The sequence below is a fragment of the Natator depressus genome, chromosome 3 (assembly GCF_965152275.1).
Source record: "Natator depressus isolate rNatDep1 chromosome 3, rNatDep2.hap1, whole genome shotgun sequence".
In the NCBI taxonomy this organism is placed as follows: domain Eukaryota; kingdom Metazoa; phylum Chordata; order Testudines; family Cheloniidae; genus Natator; species Natator depressus.
In genome coordinates, this window is record NC_134236.1 from 65,595,110 (window position 1) to 65,616,794 (window position 21,685).

Genomic DNA, 21,685 nt, shown 5'->3' on the forward strand with positions numbered 1-21,685 from the left:
TTTTTAAATGAAGATGTGAAAACTATTGCTGCAATCAGATCCATACAGCCTTCCACTTCTTACTTATAGATAAAGCCACTAAGCATGTAATTGTTTCATTTTCCTGATTTCAGACCAATTCTCTAATTTATCAGAATTATTTTGCATTTCACTTCTATCCTCTGAAGTGTTTGTGCTACCTTTCAACTTCACACCATCTACCAATTTGATTAATCAGTTGGCTAAGATCTGTTCACCTCATCCTCCAAGGAGTATTCATCATTGCTGATGTTGAACAGAAGTGAATCCAGAACAGAACCCTATGATATCCCATTCTATAATTCCTCTTCTACTGACACTGAGCTAATGAGGATCTGTGTAGACAACATATCTCAAGATATCCAATTTACTCTTTTACACAAGGTTCTTTACACATTTGTTTCTTGCTTTCCATCAGGATGTAACTCACAAAATAGTGGATGCCATTGGTGCCATTGCTGGTTCTTCCTTGGAACAGACTACTTGGCTAAGACGAAATCTAGAGGTCAAACCTTCCCCCAAGATAATGGTTGATGGAAACAACTTGGAATCGGATGTTGAAGGTAGCTTATTTTCCCGTTATTCAAAATAAAATATTGAATTAATTTACTGATTCCCTTCACGTTACTGAAAAATGACAGATTTTATAATATTAGACATTTGCTAAATCAGATTGAGTGCTGTTGTGCGGAGTACTGAGCTGTATTAAACCTAATGTACATGGTGAAGCAAAAAACAGTCAATTTTCCATGTCTTGGAATATATTTACTTTTAAATATTTATTTTTGTAGATATTGATATAAGGTACATAGTTTCCAAAATCAATTGTCTCTTGCTGTCACTTTTTCTTTTAGATATGTTGTATCCAGCTCTGGAAACCTCAAATATAACTCCTTCAGTTTATAGCGTCCATGCATTAACATTACTTTCTGAGGTAAATGTTTCTTCAGTTATACTACGTGCTGGTTTCTTATAATACAGAGGGACATAGAGAGATTAGAAATACGCACAGAAACATGCACATGAGATTCAATTCAGAAGAATACTAGTTAAATATCTATGGGAAAAATAATTGAAATGTATATGCACAATGGGGAAAAGAAATGCATAAAGAGGCCTAAGAGTGATAATGGACAGCAAATGTATACATGAATTTGTCATTTTGTTGGTTATTTGCTAAGAACTGGCAATGTTCTCAATTTTGTACCATTATCATTTGTGTGGTGGTGCTGTCCATAGGCCCCAGTCACTCTCATTGGGCTGAGAACAAAAAGTGACCATGTGATCAGAGAGTCACTGAGGTTCAGAACAGTGACTGCTGACAGATGTCTAATAGGCAAAATAATCCTCATATCTGTCAAGGGGTTCCTGTCGACTGCCCTGACTTCTGTCCTAGACATATTTATTTGTATGATTTTGTTAATTTACTGTATTAGTTTGTGGTGATGGATATTATATTTTATTTGCATTTTGTGGGGAAAAAAGGAAAATTTAACAGTAGCCATTGAAGTCAATGGACACAGGTTCCTGCCATGTGCCAGGGTATTAATCTTTGTAATCCTGACATGTTATATATGTGCAGTGACTTGTACCAGGGTTTGCTGGAAGAAATTGAGTGAGGAATTTGGGGTGTTTGGTAAGGATTTTTGTGACAGGGTTTATGTTATATAGGCATAGTATGGATGAATTTATGTGCTGGTAATTGTGGACTAATGCTTATATTTTGTGGGCTATGCTATAGCGCAGGGGTTGGCAACCTTTCAGAAGTGGTGTGCTGAGTCTTCATTTATTCCCTCCAATTGAAGGTTTTTCGTGCCAGTAATACATTTTAACATTTTTAGAGGGTCTCTTTCTATAAGTCTGTAATATATAACTAAACTATTGTTGTATGTAAAGTAAGTAAGGTTTTTAAAATGTTTAAGAAGCTTCATTTAAAATTAAATTAAAATGCAGAGCCCCCCGGACCGGTGGCCAGGACCCGGGCAGTGCGAGTGCCACTGAAAATCAGCTTGCGTGCCGCTTTTGCCACGCGTGCCATATGTTACCTACCCCTGCTGTAGTGTGTCTTAGCTGAGAGTTAATGTATATTTATTTTTAAATATATAGTGGATCTTTATACTTCGTGTTTTAAATTTTGTACAATACCTCAGATTTGATAACTTTTGTATTAAATTTGAATAAATTAGTAATACTTACATAGTTGCCACTCCCCTTATCAGTCATAGCAGAAGTGTCACGGGTTAAATGGGCATGGAGATTTACCCAAGAAATGGCTGTTCATTGGGAGGAGAGTGTAGAAAAGTTTACAGCACAATCACCTGTGGATGGATTTAATTGTATCTTAAGCGCTAAATTCACTTTATAAAAGAAAACCTACACATTTTTTAAAAGGGAAAGATTTTATAATTTATAAAAAGAAAAGGAGTACTTGTGGCACCTTAGAGACTAACCAATTTATTTGAGCATAAGCTTTCGTGAGCTACAGCTCACTTCATCGGATGCATACTGTCCCCTGAATAGATATCATCCCCTGAATAGACACCATCACAGGGCCTAATAACATCAGCCACACTATCAGAGGCTCGTTCACCTGCACATCCACCAATGTGATATATGCCATCATGTGCCAGGAATGCCCCTCTGCCATGTACATTGGTCAAACTGGACAGTGTCTACGTAAAAGAATAAATGGACACAAATCAGATGTCAAGAATTATAACATTCATAAACCAGTCGGAGAACACTTCAATCTCTCTGGTCACGCGATTACAGATATGAAAGTTGCGATATTACAACAAAAAAACTTCAAAACCAGACTCCAGTGAGAGACTGTTGAATTGGAATTCATTTGCAAATTGGATACAATTAACTTAGGCTTGAATAGAGACTGGGAGTGGCTAAGTCATTATGCAAGGTAACCTATTTCCCCTTGTTTTTTCCTAACCCCCCCCCCCCCCGACATTCTTGTTAAACACTGGATTTGTGCTGGAAATGGCCCACCTTGATTATCATACACATTGTAAGGAGAGTGATCACTTTAGATAAACTATTACCAACAGGAGAGTGGGTTTGTGTGTGTGTGTGTGGGGGGGACCTGGATTTGTGCTGGAAATGGCCCAACTTGCTTATTATACACATTGTAAGGAGAGTGATCACTTTAGATAAGCTATTACCAGCAGGAGAGTGGGGTGGGGGGAGAGAAAACCTTTTGTAGTGGTAAACACCCATTTTTTCATGCTTTGTGTGTATAAAAAGATCTTCTATACTTTCCACAGTACGCATCTGATGAAGTGAGCTGTAGCTCACTAAAGCTTATGCTCAAATAAATTGGTTAGTCTCTAAGGTGCCACAAGTACTCCTTTTCTTTTTGCAAATACAGACTAACACAGCTGTTACTCTGAAACCTTTATAATTTATGTTATTTTCTAATTTTGAAAGATTCAATATACTTAAGGTTTGGGAAATATTATATTGAAGAACATCATGCAGAAAAGTAACAGTATAAATATAAAAAAGAAGAGGAGGACTTGTGACACCTTAGAGACTAACAAATTTATTTGAACATAAGCTTTCATGAGCTTCAGCTCACTCCATCGGATGCAGATGCATAGGTGCCACAAGCACTCCTTTTCTTTTTGAGAATACAGACTAACACGGCTGCTACTCTGAAACCTGTCAGTATAAATATAATGCTCTTTTGGGGGTTATAAGAAGCAAGTTTAAAAAAGCCAAGCCAAACACTCCTCCCCAACAGGCACCTTAAATTCTTCAATTTCTTGCTTCTTATGTCTCATAGGTTTTGGCTCATCTGTTGGATATGGTTTTCTACAGCGATGAAAAAGAGAGAGTTATTCCTTTGCTTGTAAATATTATGCACTATGTTGTGCCCTACCTCCGCAATCACAGGTATCATTACAATTTATGTAGCTCAGACCTCAGGTCTACTGGAGTTTGTTGGATGTTCTGCATTTCAAAATCAGGCTGCCTATTCCATGGCACTTCAAAGACAGGCAGATAAGAGCATGAATGTGACAGACTGTCTGACTTCCCACCAAATTCCCTGGAGCCTGGATGAAATATATTGAGCTGGAAGCAAGAATTCAGATTTCTTACTGACCAAGGCCTCATGCACTAACTCTCAAAGGCAATAAAGTATTAGCCCCCATACTTTATAAATAAGTTAACGGAGAGGTGGCAAAAGGTCACTTCAGATAGAGTCTGGAATAGAATCCAAGTTTCTAACATGGCAGAGCCAAGTCTTACCTGCTCAGCCACATTTTGTTTCAGATCTAGTGTGCCAGATATATATGCTTTGGATTTCCTATCTCTAATCACACTCTCATGTCAGAGCTAGGGATAAGAATGCTGGATTCCTGATCTCCAATATTCTGCTGCCTTCTGAATTAGTTGTACAGCTATTGCTAAAGTGTTAGTCAGATCCCTTTTAGTGGCTGATCCACAAAGAGGATAACAACCTCTCTTGCGGCACATATGAAAAGTGATATTAATACGATGTTTTAAAGCCATTGTTTTCACAGGAGTCTGGGTATATATTCATAACTTTTTTAAAGCAGTGCTTTAAAAGATTTCATGTTGAGTTGGTTTTTCTTTCCAGTGCTCACAATGCACCCAGTTATCGAGCCTGTGTTCAGTTATTGAGCAGTCTTAGTGGGTATCAGTATACAAGGAGAGCATGGAAAAAGGAAGCTTTTGATCTTTTCATGGATTCCAGCTTCTTCCAAATGGATGCTGCTTGCGTTAATCAGTAAGAATTTTTCTTGTTTCTATCTGTTATTGTAAATGTTTAGCATATAATGTATTGAGTTACATTAAAAACGCGGTGCAATGTGAGCCAGATATTGCCAAAAAAACTTCTCTGTGTGTGGGTGTATACAGATTATGATTTTATCGTTTGTGCATAGATTATGAAATTCACATATTCAAACCTTATTTGTTTGCACAAATTGAGTGCAAATGACTTTGTATTTGTAAACCTATCATATACATGAATAAGAGAGTACTAAAATTGCATGCGCAGCCAGTTTCTAAGGAAAATTTGAAATTTGCTGTAGAAAAGCTGGTCCTATATGTATTTTTAAATTTGGTTAAAAGAACAGAAAATTTTTTAAATAAAAATACAAATGTCTTGCTTTATTAATTATATATAATCATCCTCTTTCCTTTTAGTTGGAGAGCAATTATGGATAATTTGATGACACATGACAAAACTACGTTTAGAGATTTGATGAGTGAGTACTAACTCCTGTATAATAATAATACTTACTGCTTAGATGTTATTTTATGTTTCAAATTACTCCATACATGTTAACGTATGTACAATTCATTACATCAATTTCTCCAGGAAAGACATTTAAAAAATCTAAAATAAGTATTTCTTGGAAAATTTTTGTTCAGGATTTTAAATTCCACTTGAAAATTCCAGTAAAACGATATTTGTAAGAAATGTTTGAATAAAGCAGTGTTTTAATTTACATTTCTTCTTAAACTACTGGCATTTTGGAGAAAAGGACACCGAATTCCCCTCTACCCTACCAGGGCACAACTTCTTTGAAATAAATGGAGGTGTCCCTCCTTGTGCCAGCAGTGAATTTTACCCTGGGTTTATCAAGCTAGTACTATGTCCAGTCTCAAAATGTCATTAACCGTGTTCTGACTTGAGGAAAAAGATGATTATAGAGTCCTGCAGAATGACAATTTCTGATTAACAATTTATTTAAAGATACAGAGCCACATTCTCCTTTCAGTTATATTGCTACAAGTAGGTTTGCCCCAAGATATCAAAGCAGAATTTGGCCCAAATTATAGTTAACATGAAGGCAATGTGTATATTTGCCAGTTTTCTTTCAATATATGTTTCTTAAAGATGCTCATTTTGGTTAAATAGCATCTTACTTATATGTACAAATTACACGGTTGACTTGAAAACTGTCTTTATACTTCTGGTTGTATTCATGTGATAAAATAAATGTTGCCTTTCTTTTACTATTAAAAGTATGCCTCAAGATAGTACCTTTTCTCTCTTAGCACGAGTGGCCGTGGCTCAGAGCAGTTCACTCAATCTGTTTGCCAATCGGGATGTAGAGTTGGAACAGCGAGCTATGCTCCTGAAGAGGCTTGCCTTTGCCATTTTTAGCAGTGAAGTGGACCAGTACCAGAAATATCTTCCAGATATACAAGGTCAGTAGAAATTATTATTTACCAGAATTTCTTTTTTAAATAAAAGGGATTGTTGCAGAATAAAAGGGATTGTTGTCATAAAGTAGATCTGTTTTGGGCTCTGGTATGCATTAGCCACTATCACTGAATTTCATTTTTAACAGTACTCATAATAGAAATCATAATGGAATCTATGGGCCTGATCCTGTTTCTATTGAAATTGTTGACAAAATTCCAGCTGCTTTCAGTGGGAGCAGGGTTGGATTCCAAATGACAGTCGAGTACATAGGCTTGTTGACTGCCAGTTAACTTCCCACTGCATCATGTCATTCATCTGTCATCTTATCAATTGGTTGATATCCCTGGACATCCTATAAACTGTTCACTTACATGGTTCATAGGCTCACATGCCCACCCTACTGTACATTCAGCTAGGTAGGTGTAAAAAGAAAAGGAGGACTTGTGGCACCTTAGAGACTAACCAATTTATTTGAGCATAAGCTTTCGTGAGCTACAGCTCACTTCATCGGATGCATACTGTGGAAAGTGTAGAAGATCTTTTTATACACACGAAGCGTGAAAAAATACCTCCCCCCATCCCACTCTCCTGCTGGTAATAGCTTATCTAAAGTGATCACTCTCCTTACAATGTGTATGATAATCAAGTTGGACCATTTCCAGCACAAATCCAGGTTTTACGGCTGTTACTCTGAAACCTAGGTAGGTGTGTGTAGGCTTAGATGAAAATATTGCAGGTTCTACAAATTCCTGTAGCTGTTTATTCTGCTCTTCTGTTAGTTTGTCCAGTAATTAACATAGGAGGTTGTTATTGCTTCCTGTTGGCTCTTTTGTAGGGAGTTTGGGAGAGGGCTCTTTTTTTCTCCTCTGATGTGTTGCAGATTGTTAGGACAGCTTCTTTCTTGGTATGATGTCTTTGTAGGTTATCATGATACACTGTGGTTCTTCCTCCAATTGGGTAGTTCCATAATGTTCCTTGTCCTTGATTTGTATTTTGAAGCTCCTTTCCAATCAGCTAGTAACTAGCTGTAGGTCTGGCCTGTTCATGACATTTGGTTGTTTTTCTTGTCTGAACTGTGCGAGGACAGTGTGGACCTTTGCTGCTTGAGAGGCTACCTCTTTACTTGTTGGATACTGCAATGTAGGCGATGAGCTAGAACTCACAGTAATCAGGTTTAAATAAAAAGTGCCTGAGGACAGAATATTCTCAATGTAATATACAGTATAGTAATAGTACAATATTTTAACATGGTAAACATGAGTTACTTTAGCTCTTACCGCATATCTTTTGCTAGAAATAGAGGTCACACCTTTATAATCTGTTGTTCTTATCTTTGAAATGAATCAAACTCTTGTATAAACAATGTAATGTAGCAGAAAGTTAACATAGGGAACAAATAGGGGTGTTTTGTTTGTTTTGCAGTCATATAAATATTTGGTTCACACAGTTTATTTTGGAGATTGACAAAAGGAATAAAATACCGTTACTTATATTAATATTAAAATATATTTAACTCTAACAAGAATAAACTGACTTGAAAACTAAAAAGCTAACCAAAATTATTATAAACCGAGGAATCCTTGTTGGCTTTCTGTTTCAGAAAGGCTGGTAGAAAGTCTCCGTTTGCCTCAAGTGCCCACCCTTCACTCTCAAGTGTTCCTGTTTTTCAGAGTATTGCTTTTAAGAATGTCTCCACAGCACCTTACCTCACTTTGGCCTACCATGATCACTGAACTGGTGAGTTGTAGTTAGCATTCACGATTTGGAAAACTGATGGTGCATAGGTAACTTTATACCTGAACATCTGTTTTAGTTGCCCCAGGGAAATAAGTTATAGTTACGATATGTACATTTAAATGTACAATGGTCATCATTTAAACTGAATGCTGACTTGTTTGCACAGTCTTGATAACATCTGTTTCCTCAAATCAAATAAAATGTCTGTATGGCTTATGCGATCAGTTAAGCCATACAGAAAATATTTGTTTTTTGAAAATTTCCAGTCTCTGTTCCTTCCCTGCTCCCACTTGCATTCTGAAGTAACTTTGCACCTCCCTCAATGTTCATTCCTTCTTTGCTCCTAAATACCAGTTCACTTCCTGCCAAAGTAAGCTTGCTTCCCCCCAACATTCCTGCTTCCTCACTACTTTCACTTGCTTCTTCCTTGTGGATGTCTTACCAGTCATTTAGCCCCTTCTGATGCTGATAACATCAAGTAGAGGGATCTGAAAGACTTGTTATATTGGTAATCAGTGGTGATTGATGGCACTTTATGGCTGTATTTTTGTAACCAGACACGTGTACGGCCAGACCTTTGGCTCTGCTCTGTCACCTTTTGGTTACTCCACTAGCACAAATGGGACAGAGCACTGCCTTTAAATGGCCAACTGGGGATTCCTCTTGTGTGGGATGTTTCAGGAATAGAAGTGGTTGATGGCCAGAGCACCCTGTGATCCATTGATTCTTGGTCAGCAGAGTGGCCCCTCGAAGTGCCATTACAAGTTGGCTTAAATTAGAGCAGCACTGAGGTATTAAATTCAATTCTGAACTTTGCTGGAGGCTAATCTGAACCCTGGTTGCACCCAGGGACAGGAAAGATAGCATAATGAAGTTATGTATCTTCTTGTTCCCTGCAATAAATGCAGGTAAATTAGCTAGAAAAAGGTGTTCTAAAGATTATGAGAATACAATTTTGCAATAAATATGTTTAAAATAACTTTGGAGAATAGCAATGATCTAAATATTAAGTAGCACAAATTCTCCCCTGTGCAAGATATGCTTGGAAGAGATGATTGGCTGTCAGGGGGCTGGTTACAGCTCCTTGATTCCCAAGCTGCCATAGTCTTGACATAAATTAGACCAGTCTTGGGGTTGCTCTAATTTGATACAGCTGACTATGGTCCCTGAAAGATCACATTTCATTTTAGAATTAGCACAGAGTACTGGGGCTCCACTCTTGCTTTCCTACACTCCCATCATATCCTTTGCTTCCCTGGCACATCTCCTATTCTGGAAATGCAGGAGGATGGCATAGGAGCTTGTTCTGACTTTACACTAGTTGAGAATCCCCTCCACTGTGGGAATTGCCAGCTGGACAGTGGCAGCCAGATTACTTTCTCTCTGCACTATTCAGGCAGCAAAAAGGGATGGAACAATCGTTGAGAATCTGGTCCTATATGGCCAAGTAGGCCGATGGGTGATTTCATTAGCCAGGGAATGAAAATAAAGCTCCAAGTCTCAGTCCTGTTAACGCTCTTTTCTCAGGGCTTGTGTATTATTCTTCAAACACTCACAAAAATCAACTAAAAAACTGGGCAGTAAGTCCCCGGAAGCTTTTCCTGCTTTAGCCAGCCTGGAAGGGAGAAAGCACAGTCTTCCCCTTAGCTTTCCTTTGACCCAGCTGCTGCTTTTTTTAATACTTTTCCCTCAGCGGCCATGTGACCAGCCAAGACCTGTTAACCCTTTTCAGGCTGCAGACCTTTACCCTGAGACAGTCCATTAAAAATAAAATCTTTTTAAAATATAGAATTTTACCTTCAGGTACAAGTGTTTTTACTGATGGAACAGGAACTTACTGCTGATGAAGATATTTCAAGGTAAAATTGAATTAATTTCTGCTCGTTTGTTCAATTTTGTGATACCCTGTAGTCTTCTGAAGTGCAATAGGACAGCTGTATTAATATGTATTAATAGTTTGTCCTAGAAAAATTGTTCAAGTTCAAATGAAGAATATTTGACTCTTACTGCAGTACCAGGAACATTTTATTTGGACTTTCTGTTTAAAAAAAAAATAAAACAAAAACCTCACCACTAACTACTAATAAATAACTATGTTAAATCATGTAACCATTTTTTCAAGAATATTTTTTACTTCGGCAAATAGTCCCATTGCAGTTAGTGGCTCTAGTTGCATGATTAAGCTTTACATGTTTCTATAATGCATACTTTGGATTATTTTACATGGGGTCTATAAGGGTATTATGAAATATAATGAACATTTGTTTTGAAATATTTAAAAAACATGAAAACCGTATGTTTCTAGTTTTGTTGTCCATTCCCAGCCTCTCCTCCCCCACAGTTTGTATAGTCATAGCTTTAGAGCAGTGGCGTAGCCAGGACAGGACACTTGGGTGGGCCCCAACTTGGGGTGGGTGGGCAATGACAGGGAGCAGGGGAGGGGCGGGCAGGAGGGATCAGGGCCGCTTCCCCACCACCTTCTCCAGCTGGCCTTGTCGGGGGCGATGGACACGCTAACCAGGGACCCTTTGGGGCCCAGGCGCGCACCCAGGGATTGGGACATGGGAGCTTGTCCCGCGCTGCCCACCCAGCACTCCAGCTGGGGAGTGGGGTCGAGGTGCGGGGGCTTGCGGGCGGGCAACGTCCGCCATGTCCCAACCCTGCTCCCCGGCTGGAGCTTCAGGCGGGTGGACGGAGCGGAGCGATCTCCTGACCCCGCTCCCTGGCTGGAGCGCCAGGTGGATGGGTGGAGCAGGGCAAGCGCTGGGGCCAGAGCAGAGCCGGGGCTGGGGGTCGGTGGGCCTGGATGCTAACTGGGTGGGCCGTGGCCACACCCCTGCTTTAGAGGCAGATTTTTCAAAAGCACAAAGGGGAGATAGGAGCTCAACTCCTGTTTGTGTTTTCTTAGCTCCCTGCTAATAAATTGTATACTCAGTTGCTTGACAACACTTTGGTAATTATGAAATATACTCAAGAGACCAAATAACCAATGTCAGTCCGTTTTATTAATATGGCACAGGAAATAGGTTCTGTACGATACCAGTCTCCGAAGAACAGTCCCATCCAGTGATGTTATATTCACCTTAGGCAGAAGGTGTGCTCCCCAAGTTACACATTTTAGCTGATATTATTCATATGATTTTACAAGTGACACATCTCTTTACACAGCACTAAAATCTAACCCATCAGTTTGTCCCAGTTCCCTAACTTGTACTGTTCCTTCCTCATCTTTTTTTGGATACTAGCATTCCGGGTACTAGTCCATGAAGGTCCTCCCCTAACTTGTACTAAGACAGAGAATGAATGTATCCTGATTTTGACAAGTTTCTTATTTGTTTTATGCCAAATGCTTACTTCAGAAAATGCAAAGAGTTATGGGATACTTAGCATAAATGAACAGAACGATGGTGTAGACCAGTTTAGGCTACATCACTATCACAATATTTGTGCTTAACGTTATTGGTGCTTAATGCATACTAATATATGTGGTGCAGATACTAGATATTATTATTATGATATATATTTATATACTGGCCAGCATATATTAGGCAACATTCCTTTTATGCCTTTGGAAATCTCTATCCAAATATAGTTAAGTCCACATAAATGGCATATTAACAGTCTCCCACTTAAGCTGGATGGTTGGTTGCCTGCCAGGAACTAGATTCCACATGGTAAATTAAAAATCTGCATCTTTGTAAAACAAAATGCTAAGAGAGAACCATCCCATAATGGTGGAAAGTCATTATGACTATCCTGTACAGCTACTCATTATACTTTAATTTTAGAACTTCGGGCCCATCTGTTGCTGGCCTAGAGACAACATACACAGGAGGCAATGGCTTCTCCACATCATACAACAGCCAGAGGTGGTTAAACCTTTACTTGTCTGCTTGTAAATTTCTGGACTTGTCGCTGGCATTACCATCTGAAAATCTTCCTCAGTTTCAGATGTAAGTAAACGGAGCTTAAATAGTTTTCGTTTTTGAAAGTCTTGCTACTGTCTTGTAAAATTCTAATTTTTAAAACCTTTGTTTCCTTTCTCTTTTCTAATCCCCCTTCATGTATTAACCCAGAGCAACAGATTACATTTTCCTTACATAAAGACTTAGAATACTGTGGTGTAATATTTTCCCTATATTACAGTAGCAAAGCTATGCTGTAATTAAGGTATAGATGGCTATTCTATCCTACTCCTTGTCTTTCAGTGTCTTAGAAATTTCATTTGGGCTGAAATTTGCCATGCTTGATTGTGGCCCAAAGGTGATTTCTTTTTTTTTTTTAGGGAAATTTGAAGACTGACTGTCCTGTTGTTTTTAACTGTGTATGTAAGACATTGACAGCCCGTGCATCAGCTGAGAATTGCTAGAGGACGGGAGCTCTGCTCTGGCCGCTTTATTCTCTCAACATACCCTGTACTGGAAGGTGTAGGAGTCAGCTCGGCCAATTGTATGCCAGTTGAGAAATCCCCTCCCCTGGGGTAATTCTCACCTGGCCAGCTATGGCATGATTATGTTGCCTTTGTATTGCTCAGGCAACACACAAGGAATGGAACTGGGGCGAACAATCTGGTTCTGTTTTCCACATGCCTTGTAACGGGTGTATAGAGGACCTCATTTATCCCTGGTCTACTTACATTTATCTGAATGGAATTACATTATTCATAATTTTATTTGTAGCATTTAAAATGGCTTCTGGTGATAGTACTAATTGTAGAACTTATTACAGGACATAATCTATTTATTGGACTAGAATTCTTAGCAGAAAGTTCAGTGTATCTGTGTTTGGAGTAAGGGGAAGATGGATTGTTAGCAGAACATCTGAATGTCTCGGTCCTTGCCAAAAAGAAGCCACATGCAATGTGCTAACCTTTTTAAAGGGGAACTGAAATGTTTTTCTAAAATAAATGTAAACTAAGTTCCAAAATCTTTAACAGAATACACATGTATCTTTAAAATTACAGATATGTTTTAAAAGTGAACTAAAAGGGTTTGTTTTATCAGCTCCAAACAAAAAACAAACAAGCAGGCTTTTCTCTTTCCCCTGACTTGCTGACATTTCATATGTCTAGATCAGAGCTTGGAGGTGCATACTCCCTTTAGCTTTAAGTGTCTGAAATATGCACAGTGCTAATAGGAGAGAGACAGAGCTCTGAACTCATATCTTTATGGATAAGCAAAATAAGTAGTGATCAAGTAGTGCATTTTAAAAATGAGTTCTTTATTTGTAATTTTAAGGGTACTTGGGTATCTTGCTTTTGTTAATTTTCAAGCATCCAAAAGTATGCTTACATGCCTCTCAGAGACTAATTTAGACAGTATCTGTTCAGAAGACCGTACAATCTAAACTTGACACGAATCCTGCATGATCTGCTTGCAGGAGGTTGCTTTTTGGGGATTAATGGCCTAGCCCTTCGTTATGGTATCCATGGGTGTAAATTGCCCTTTCCAAGATTCAGATGGGCTATTGGCCCTACCTGAAATCTGCCTGCAGAAGCTAAAAGATGGAGGAGTTGTCACCCACTGATGGGGCATCCAACCCCAGAACAAAGCAGGATGTATGATTGACTGCATATCCCAACTCTTGCCTTTGGGTGATTCAGAGGGACTGACTCCTTGCCACTGCATTTAAACAACCTCTGCAGAATTCAGTCAGCTCTAACTGCCTTGTTTGTAGGAAGAATATGTGGGGTGAAGGAGAAAGTGGGCTGTGCACATTGCAAATCTGTCAAGGTCCACCAAAATTCGTAAGCCTACGATGATTGTGTCACTAGAATTTTGAATCCACCCTGATTTTCTGGGTAGGCTCAGGGTCCCAACTGAACTGTTCACACTGTCCTACTTTCCGTTAGTAACCAAACCATATGACAATGGCTTTCAGTAAAGGATTTTTAATAGGTAATTTTCTTTGTTCATTACTGTGCATTCATAGAAACATATTAGTCTTATTGGATCAGACATTAGTCTGTCTTGTCCTGCCGCTTGTTGTAGCCAATATTTGGTTATTGAGGGAAGGCAATTTCTTCAACTCCTACTACAGGGCATGATGCACCTAACCAATTCTACAGTGTTGTGTGATCAGTGGCAGAGGCTGTTGGCTCACAACTTGGTTTTACCTTCCAAAAGAGCTTCCAGACTTGTGGCTGAACCAAGAAAAGTACAGCACTAATTTGCAAATATACAAAACAACCTCAGGTGTTTGTTGCACCTTTCAAAATCACTGTAAGTTTTCTTTGGACAGAATAGTGACCTGAGTACCATTTTGCTTCTCCTCCTCCTCCTCTTTCTTTTGCTATCCTGAATCGGTCCTCCAGTTGTCAGTGAAGAAACACAAGAGGGAAAAGGAAACACTGGTTTATTTTCAGTGTTGCTGTAGTCTCTTTCCCTTTTCTGAAAATGACATCTATGATACAAGCCACCTTTTCTTCCTCTCCTGAAGGAGCCTAATTTTTCTTTCTTTATAAGGAAATCTGACAAGGTTTTATGGATCCCTCATTTTTATGATAATACATGGGGCTCTAGCTAGCTTAAAAGTCCCGTTTGATATGAACAACCTGTGACTATGTTGCCTCTTGACAGGTATCGGTGGGCTTTTATTCCAGAAGTGTCAGATGATTCAGGTTTGGAGGTACGAAGACAGGGCACACATCAAAGGGAATTTAAACCATATGTGGTACGATTAGCAAAACTGCTGCGGAAAAGAGCAAAGGTATTTACTTTTTCCCTGTTCTGTTTTACTTTGTAAAGCTGCATGTACAGTAACTAGCAGCACCGTTCACTTTTCTATACAAAATTAAAGGGGCACTGCCAAGTGTGCTAGCATGCCTATGTTTGAATGAAAGTCTCAAATCAAAGTGAGTCTCAAATAACGAAAAAATATAATTGGGTATTTGAAATATACTTTGTTCATTAGTTATGACATAGCCAATTACATCTTTTGTCATTAATAAAAGATAATGAATAAAAATTATACTACTGTACCCTCTAAACCCTAAATATACTTTAATATAAAATCCAACCACTTTCTAGTAGCTATAGCTGTTTATAGACAATTTTTTGATAATTTACCTACTAAAATAGAAAAGTGTTTCAGCTCCTGGAAAATGCTCACAAATATCTAGAAACCAAACTTTATTAAAAAATAAAGTAATTTGTCTTAAAACTAGGCAGAGCCATGAAGGGCTGGGTTTCTAGCTTTGTAAGGCAGTTTTAACACCTGAAACCAATAAAAGCCAGTTTTAAGTCTTCAGGCAAAGTAAAATATGTGTTAGCAGAAGTGGAAGATTTACTGAACTGGAGATATGAACAGGATAAATATGTAAACAGCTGGTGCTTGTTGTTCTCCTGGTGGTCTGAGAGAGGGAGGCAGGGAACAATGGCAGCAGCTCTGAGTGGGAGAACTCAGAGGAATGGAGGAAAATGGGTTGCGGTACTTTGTGAAGAGGGAGAAGAGCTGAAAAGGAGAGGTGCTCTTTCAGTTTTGCCAGTCTTCCATTATTCCAGTGGGTGAGGGTGGGCAGCCATCACCAGTGGAACAGAAACATTTTGGAGACTTGTCCTCCATCCCCAAGCGATTGCGCCATTGCCTTTCCACTGGGATTATTTCCACTAACACTTATAAAACACAAACAGCAGAAAGAGATAGAGAACTACCTACGTTGTTGAATCTCTTGCTGGCTGGAAAGTGAGGGATTGAACAGAGGGCCAGCTGACGTGGGGAAAACACTAGATGGTAGCTTTGAAAACATTTGTCGCTACTAGGGTGGAGATGGAACTGAGAACAAGGGCAAAGACTGCAAGGGGGAAGAATGGCTTTGCAAGCTTAGACAAACGATAAAAGAGACAGGAGAGGACATTTCAAAGTTTTGCAGGGATGCTAACTTTGAGTTTATTCTTGGAAGCCCATCTGAATATTGTTACACCCCTGGTAACGGCATGTGTTGGCATACTGTATTTAGCCACTCCAGGAAAATTTACTTCTCACTGAACTGTCTCTTTCGGGGGGAAAAAATATTGCTGTGTGAAAATGTGTGGGGCAATTTAGGGTTGTAGGTATATATGTAGCATTAAACCAAAGGCTCAAAACCTACAGGAATTTCAAGCAAAATATGTGGTGCAAGTCAAGTCTCTTCATTATTTGATGAGCTAGGAAAACTACCCCCATAAGCTCCTCTTCCCACAGTGCAATGCTAATCAGATTTAGTCTGTATCATTATATGAATTGTTAAATACAGTATATTCCTTGCTTGATGTTTGAAGGTATCGTATTCTTCATCGCTTAGGCATATGATGCATTCCAAAATAGTCTCTCCGACTGATTTATAATATTAATTCTCTGCTGGTACGTACTGATGTTGAGATCCATATTTTTTAAACTCATTAGCTTTCACAGTGTGTTTCAAGAACTTACAAAGTTTCCAGAAACTTCTAGAATCCTCTAGTCAAGGCAGCAGTTACAAATTGTGAACCACAAACTGGGAGTACAAGGGTGAGAGGAATGGGAGTGAGATAATTAATACCGGCTTCCAGTCTCTTGTTTCTTTCTAATTGCAATGGAAGAATACTGATGAAGATAGCAGTGTGTTTCTCTTGCAGTGTACAATTTATTGGCAGGATGTGTCACTTGAGCTTACTTTAGCTTCAGGACACCTTGACTGATAGCGAGATTTATGCAGTTTGATGTTCCTCAAGCACTTGTGGCTGAAGGAGGTGTGTTCAGTCAGCATTATGACAAGAAACAGAAAAACATACTGGAATTTCTTTCTGTCATTAGCCTCCTTCTCCACACACTAACTCCACAGTCTGATACCCCCAGGTTATGACTGAAGACAATGGGCCCTTTTGGGACAAGAACTTCTGGTAAAACTCAACACCCAAATTGCCAACTACAAAGCCTTCATGGCTAAGTATTATTTTAATTTATGGAACACAGTCTGAAAGTTCTCCTCTTTCCTTCCACAGGACAAGCAGGAGGACTTTAAAATGATGATTTTGGAGGGAGTGGAGATGGCCAAGCATCAGGTGAGGGTGGCCTTTGATGCTTGAGTTGTGAAACAAAAACTTATTTGTCACCACCTGATGCTCACAGCCATGTGTGGTATCTGGATTTCAATAAGAAATGCAAAATGGGATAACTCTCTTCAGAGGACAGAGTTAAGGATATTTGGATGAAGACAAAAGAATAGAGTCCTAAATACCTCTATTTATGTAGATGACTACAGAGAAGAGTATTTTTGTTCAGCCAGCTTCTCTAAGTAAAAGGGATTTCAAGAAATAGATTTATTTGCAAAAGGAATACAACCATCATAGAATTTAAACAACAAAACTGCTTCTACCACACATCAGAAACCAAGCACATACCTGTGTTCTAATCTCTGTGTCAAATTACCTGTCATTTACCTATCAGACAAATCAGTGGAATTTGCTTAAATACCAAGGTGAAGAAATGCCACAGAAATGGCATAGATGGATTTGTACTTTATTGATCACATCCAGACAGCTTAGTGTAATTTGCATAGATGCACTTTGGTTGACCACTTCCAGCACTACTCCACTAATGTTTGTAATGATTAAATGGTGGTAATTATTTTTGGAACAACTCCATCCGTAAGTGTTCACCTTGAGGCAATACTCTCAAAATCAACTTTGTAAATTCCCTTCCTCTCTGAATACAGTGCTAATTAAAAGGTGTTTTGGGTTTTTTTTAAATCAATAATTTAAGTTTTAAACCTATTTCTCCAGCTGCACTGACCGAGACAAAGTTAAGTTATGACTTGGCCAAAGTAGTAATTTTTTAAAAAGGCAGGGGGTCAGCAACTCATTCTGTATTAGAATTCTGGATCCTCCTTGCTCTAACTTGTTACACAGCCTGTTTTTACTCAAGAAATTTTACCAAATAAGTGACACAGTTTTAAGTCACATCAGACAAGAGAGGACTAAACCATTTCACTGCTGAAGAAAAATACTAAATTTAATATATTGTCTTGCATTTTGAAGTCTGTTTTAATATAATGGAGATGTCCCCAGAGGTCTTAATTTCCAAAAGATGCTTAATGTTATTTAAAGGGTAAAAAATATGTTGTTCGTAGAATATAATATTTTGAGTAAATCTGTGGTTACCCAGAGGCTGAAACATGAGTAAACAGTAAGTAATTCTCTTCTCACACCACCTCTTCTGATTTTCACATCCCCTGATGTTAGGGGCTTCTCAAATTGCTCTCATGCCGTCTGCTCAGGTCCCACGGTGTTTCCTTTGATAATTCTCCATTCTCCACTCCTTATTCTGAATGTGCTACAGCCCCAGTGGGAGGGGAAGCACAGATCAGAGGCATTTCAAGACATGACTCATTGATGTAGTGCTTTTCCTCGTCCTCCCTCCCTCAGGAATAAGCACCAACTACTGGTACAACACAGCTGGGTACATCTGCTTTGTGGCAGAAAGAACACTGCCAAGATACTGTACTGCAGCCACATCCTCTCAAGTGTTGGCATAGTCATGGTCGTTTTGTAGCTTAGGGTATAGTGATAATGGTAATTTGGATCAGAAGGGGAACTGATGGTTAAAGACTACAATGTAATACAAAGTAGGTATTACAGAGATTAATGCTATAGAAAACCCTAAAGGAGGGATATATATACATATATGCACACACCCTTCAAACTTTTGGCTTATGACTGCTGCCTTTAGTGGTGGGGTTCCAGAAATTTCTTCTGTCAAACAATGCCCAGAGCACACATATGTAACCTAAGTGTGTGGACAATGTCTTCTGAGAGACATACATTTCAGGTAAGTAATTTAACTTTCATGCTCTGTGAGAAATGATGTCTGTTTGGACTCTAAATGTCAGACATATGTTAGCAAACATTATTATAGAAATAAATGTCTTTGCACAGCTGATCTCCTGAAATAGCAGGACTGTTGCTCTCCAATAAAAATGTTTAATTTCTATTTTAATGTCTCTGTTTTGGGATTTGTATCTTCAGTAATATTGGCAACAGGCTGAGATAAGAACACTGATGCCAAAGAACAAGTCTGCTTTAGTAGATGACTTAGTGTATCTCCAGGATATGACTGTTCCAAACGGAGAGGGCAGCATTTAACAGCTGTTCTGCTGGTAACAATGTACTGAAATGTTTTAATCTCTTATTGTCCTATGTATTTTGCTTTTGGGTGTTGTTCTCTACTATTTCATATTTATCTGTATTTACAGAAAAATCCAGAGGAGGACAGCTCAGGGAAAACGTTAAGTTGGGAACCAGGTCATTTGCTGTTAACTATCTATACCGTCCGCAGCATTGAGCAGCTTCTCCCTTTCTTCAATGTACTCAGCCAGGTTTTTAATAGCAAAGTCACAAGCAGATGTGTTGGACACTCAGGGAGCCCTGTCCTTTACCCAAATTCTTTCCCCAATAAGGACATAAAAATGGAGAACCAAAAAACATTCTCCAGCAAAGCAAGGCAAAAAATTGAAGAGATGGTTGAGAAGGATTTTCTGGAAGGTGTCATAAAAACATGAGCTATAACTGGTACTATTCAGCTTAAAACTAATGTAATTGTTTAAATGAAATGCTATATCTTTCAGAGTTGTATAGTTTTCTTTTCTTACTCTGTATGTAATGAACACTTCAGGTTATATTTAATTTAAATATTTGTAAATATGAGACCAATTCTGGATGTGGCCTGAATCAAGTTTAAATATTGTTGGCTCATATTGATTATGGTGCCTAATATTTACAGTAACTGTGTTTTGTTGTCTTGAGTTCTGTCTTTAAACAAACTACAAAATACAAGTTGCACATTTTTCACTTTGTTTCCAGTTTCTTTGTGTTCACAGTTTCTCTAACTCATCAGAAGTTGCTGACACACTTTTTCTCAGCAATCGTTAAACTGGCAATCTGCTAGTTCTCGAGTGATGGTCCCTAGTCTATTTCTCTGTGGGTCATGCATATGTACTATGCACCTACCCAAAGAGTTTATATAGCATTAAAATGAAAGGTGCTTTGCCTGTGCTGAAGCAAGAATTATCAAACACATTACTAAAATACTTCAGTTCTGTCCATTAAGACCAGACATTTAAAGGATTAAGTTACATACTATTGCTATCTGCCACTGTCCAGTAGTACATGCCACTCAATATTTCCTTGAATCACATGAGAAATTTGTTATGAAATGGATTCCCCTGAGCTTTAGCCCTAAGCTTCACTTTATATGCATTCTAGAAAGTCTCAGCTAGGACAGATTTCTTCAGGAAGTAAGGGGAAATGAAATTGACACTGGAGAATGTTGAACAACAGCTTCTGTTGTGTGTCTGTGGTTTGGAAAGACTAATCTGTCCCTAGCAGAGGATACAGTAACTTTCTTCCTACTGCAGTATAAATGTGAGCACAGAAATCTCAAAATGAGAGACAACAAATGGAGCATGGAATTCAATTTCTAGTATTAAAGAGTGAAATAATATCAGGCTGGGAAGGGACAGGCAAACTGGGACCTAAACGTTAGTGTTCTCGGCTATGTGGTTACAGTCATTTACACAACATTATTTGTGTAATACAGCTGAGGTGCTTGAAAGAGCACTTGAGGACAGGTACATCTGGGAAACAGTAGTCTTTAAAGTTTTAGAGGTGATCACTGGCCTGGTTAACAGCTGAAAACAGCAACATAAGGTCTGCTCAGCATCAGTTAAAAAGGAAGTGACTACACACTAGCTTAGCAAATGTGGAACCACAGAGCTGTATGATGGTATGCCTGTGTACTATTTGGCCCGTAGATAGCCAGAACTCAAATGAATAAATCCTTGCAGAAAGCAGGATTCTTGTACAAGGCAGTGTTCTACCTGCTCTCAAAATTGAAGGACACCAAGCAAAGGGACAACGTACCACTGCAAACTAAACTAAAACAAGGGTTGTAAAGTCTCATGGCACAGTGCCAGCTTGTGGATACTGTCTGTATTCTACATGAAGAGAAGCTAGAGTAGAAAAGTAGATTTAAAAAGAGAATTTCTAAATTGTCTCTAGACACGAAATCCAGTTTCAGCAGTTGTAATAGGTGAAGTTCTCTGCTTCTTTGGGAATACAAAAGGTCTAAATCTCTCGTAGTGATGTGCAAACCTTTTTCATGAACAGAGTATGTGGCTTAGAGAAGAGTTCTGTGTCCCTTAACCAACCATTTATTGTGATTCTGCTATCCAGCACTGATAATTGTGGTAGGCAATGTAATAGTTCTGTCTCCTTAGCAGCAGTCAGCGAGAGGTTTCTCACACCATCTGATGATAATCAGTTCGGGTTAGCAGTGCAGCCAGTGGGTAGGGTACCCACACTGGGTATTATGAGAGCTGGTTCCTAGTCCCTGGTTGATTAGATGGAGCATGTCACTTAACTGCAGTTCTGATATTGTACTTCAACAGAAGCAAAAAGGTCCAACAAGGCTTAAAAAAATCCCAATTCTCTGAGCATTAAGGATAAGGTATAAGAATATTTTTTTTTTTAAAAAAACCAGGAGGTTTGATTTGTTATTGCTGACTTGTTAAGTTCATGCTTAACATGAATGGGGGATGGGGGGAATTAATAAAGAAAGCAGGTCTAGGTAGCATGACCAAGGCTGTGTCTTTCAACATACAGGCTGAGGTGGTTCTCCTATTCCACCAGCTAGATGGTAAACAGCAAGGCTTACTTCATGTGCGAGGGAATCTGCATTCTCCTATAGATAGTTAAAAAAAAAAAATAGTTATACTATGTT

General features: G+C 38.8%; 2 protein-coding genes across 4 annotated transcripts in view; one reads left to right on the top strand and one right to left on the bottom strand.

Moving 5' to 3' along the window:
• Positions 1-19,656, top strand: part of DOP1A (DOP1 leucine zipper like protein A) — a 98,578-nt gene extending 78,922 nt beyond the window's left edge. Inside the window, exons 28-39 of the mRNA XM_074948038.1 lie at positions 437-581; positions 873-952; positions 3,815-3,924; positions 4,634-4,783; positions 5,206-5,267; positions 6,064-6,216; positions 7,815-7,951; positions 9,755-9,810; positions 11,740-11,904; positions 14,530-14,659; positions 16,912-16,971; positions 19,161-19,656. Of these exons, the coding sequence (XP_074804139.1) occupies positions 437-581; positions 873-952; positions 3,815-3,924; positions 4,634-4,783; positions 5,206-5,267; positions 6,064-6,216; positions 7,815-7,951; positions 9,755-9,810; positions 11,740-11,904; positions 14,530-14,659; positions 16,912-16,971; positions 19,161-19,466 (1,554 nt within the window). The 3' untranslated portion in view covers positions 19,467-19,656. The remainder of the gene's footprint in view (positions 1-436; positions 582-872; positions 953-3,814; positions 3,925-4,633; positions 4,784-5,205; positions 5,268-6,063; positions 6,217-7,814; positions 7,952-9,754; positions 9,811-11,739; positions 11,905-14,529; positions 14,660-16,911; positions 16,972-19,160) is intronic.
• PGM3 (phosphoglucomutase 3) overlaps positions 6,967-21,685 on the bottom strand; it is a 29,340-nt gene continuing 14,621 nt past the window's right edge. For 2 of the 3 annotated variants that reach the window (XM_074948041.1, XM_074948039.1), the window contains exon 13: positions 10,952-21,646. In XM_074948041.1, the coding sequence (XP_074804142.1) occupies positions 21,557-21,646 (90 nt within the window). In that variant the 3' untranslated portion in view covers positions 10,952-21,556. Of the gene's footprint in view, positions 7,404-10,951; positions 21,647-21,685 lie in introns of those variants that run through there. The other variant, XM_074948040.1, reaches the window with a different exon arrangement.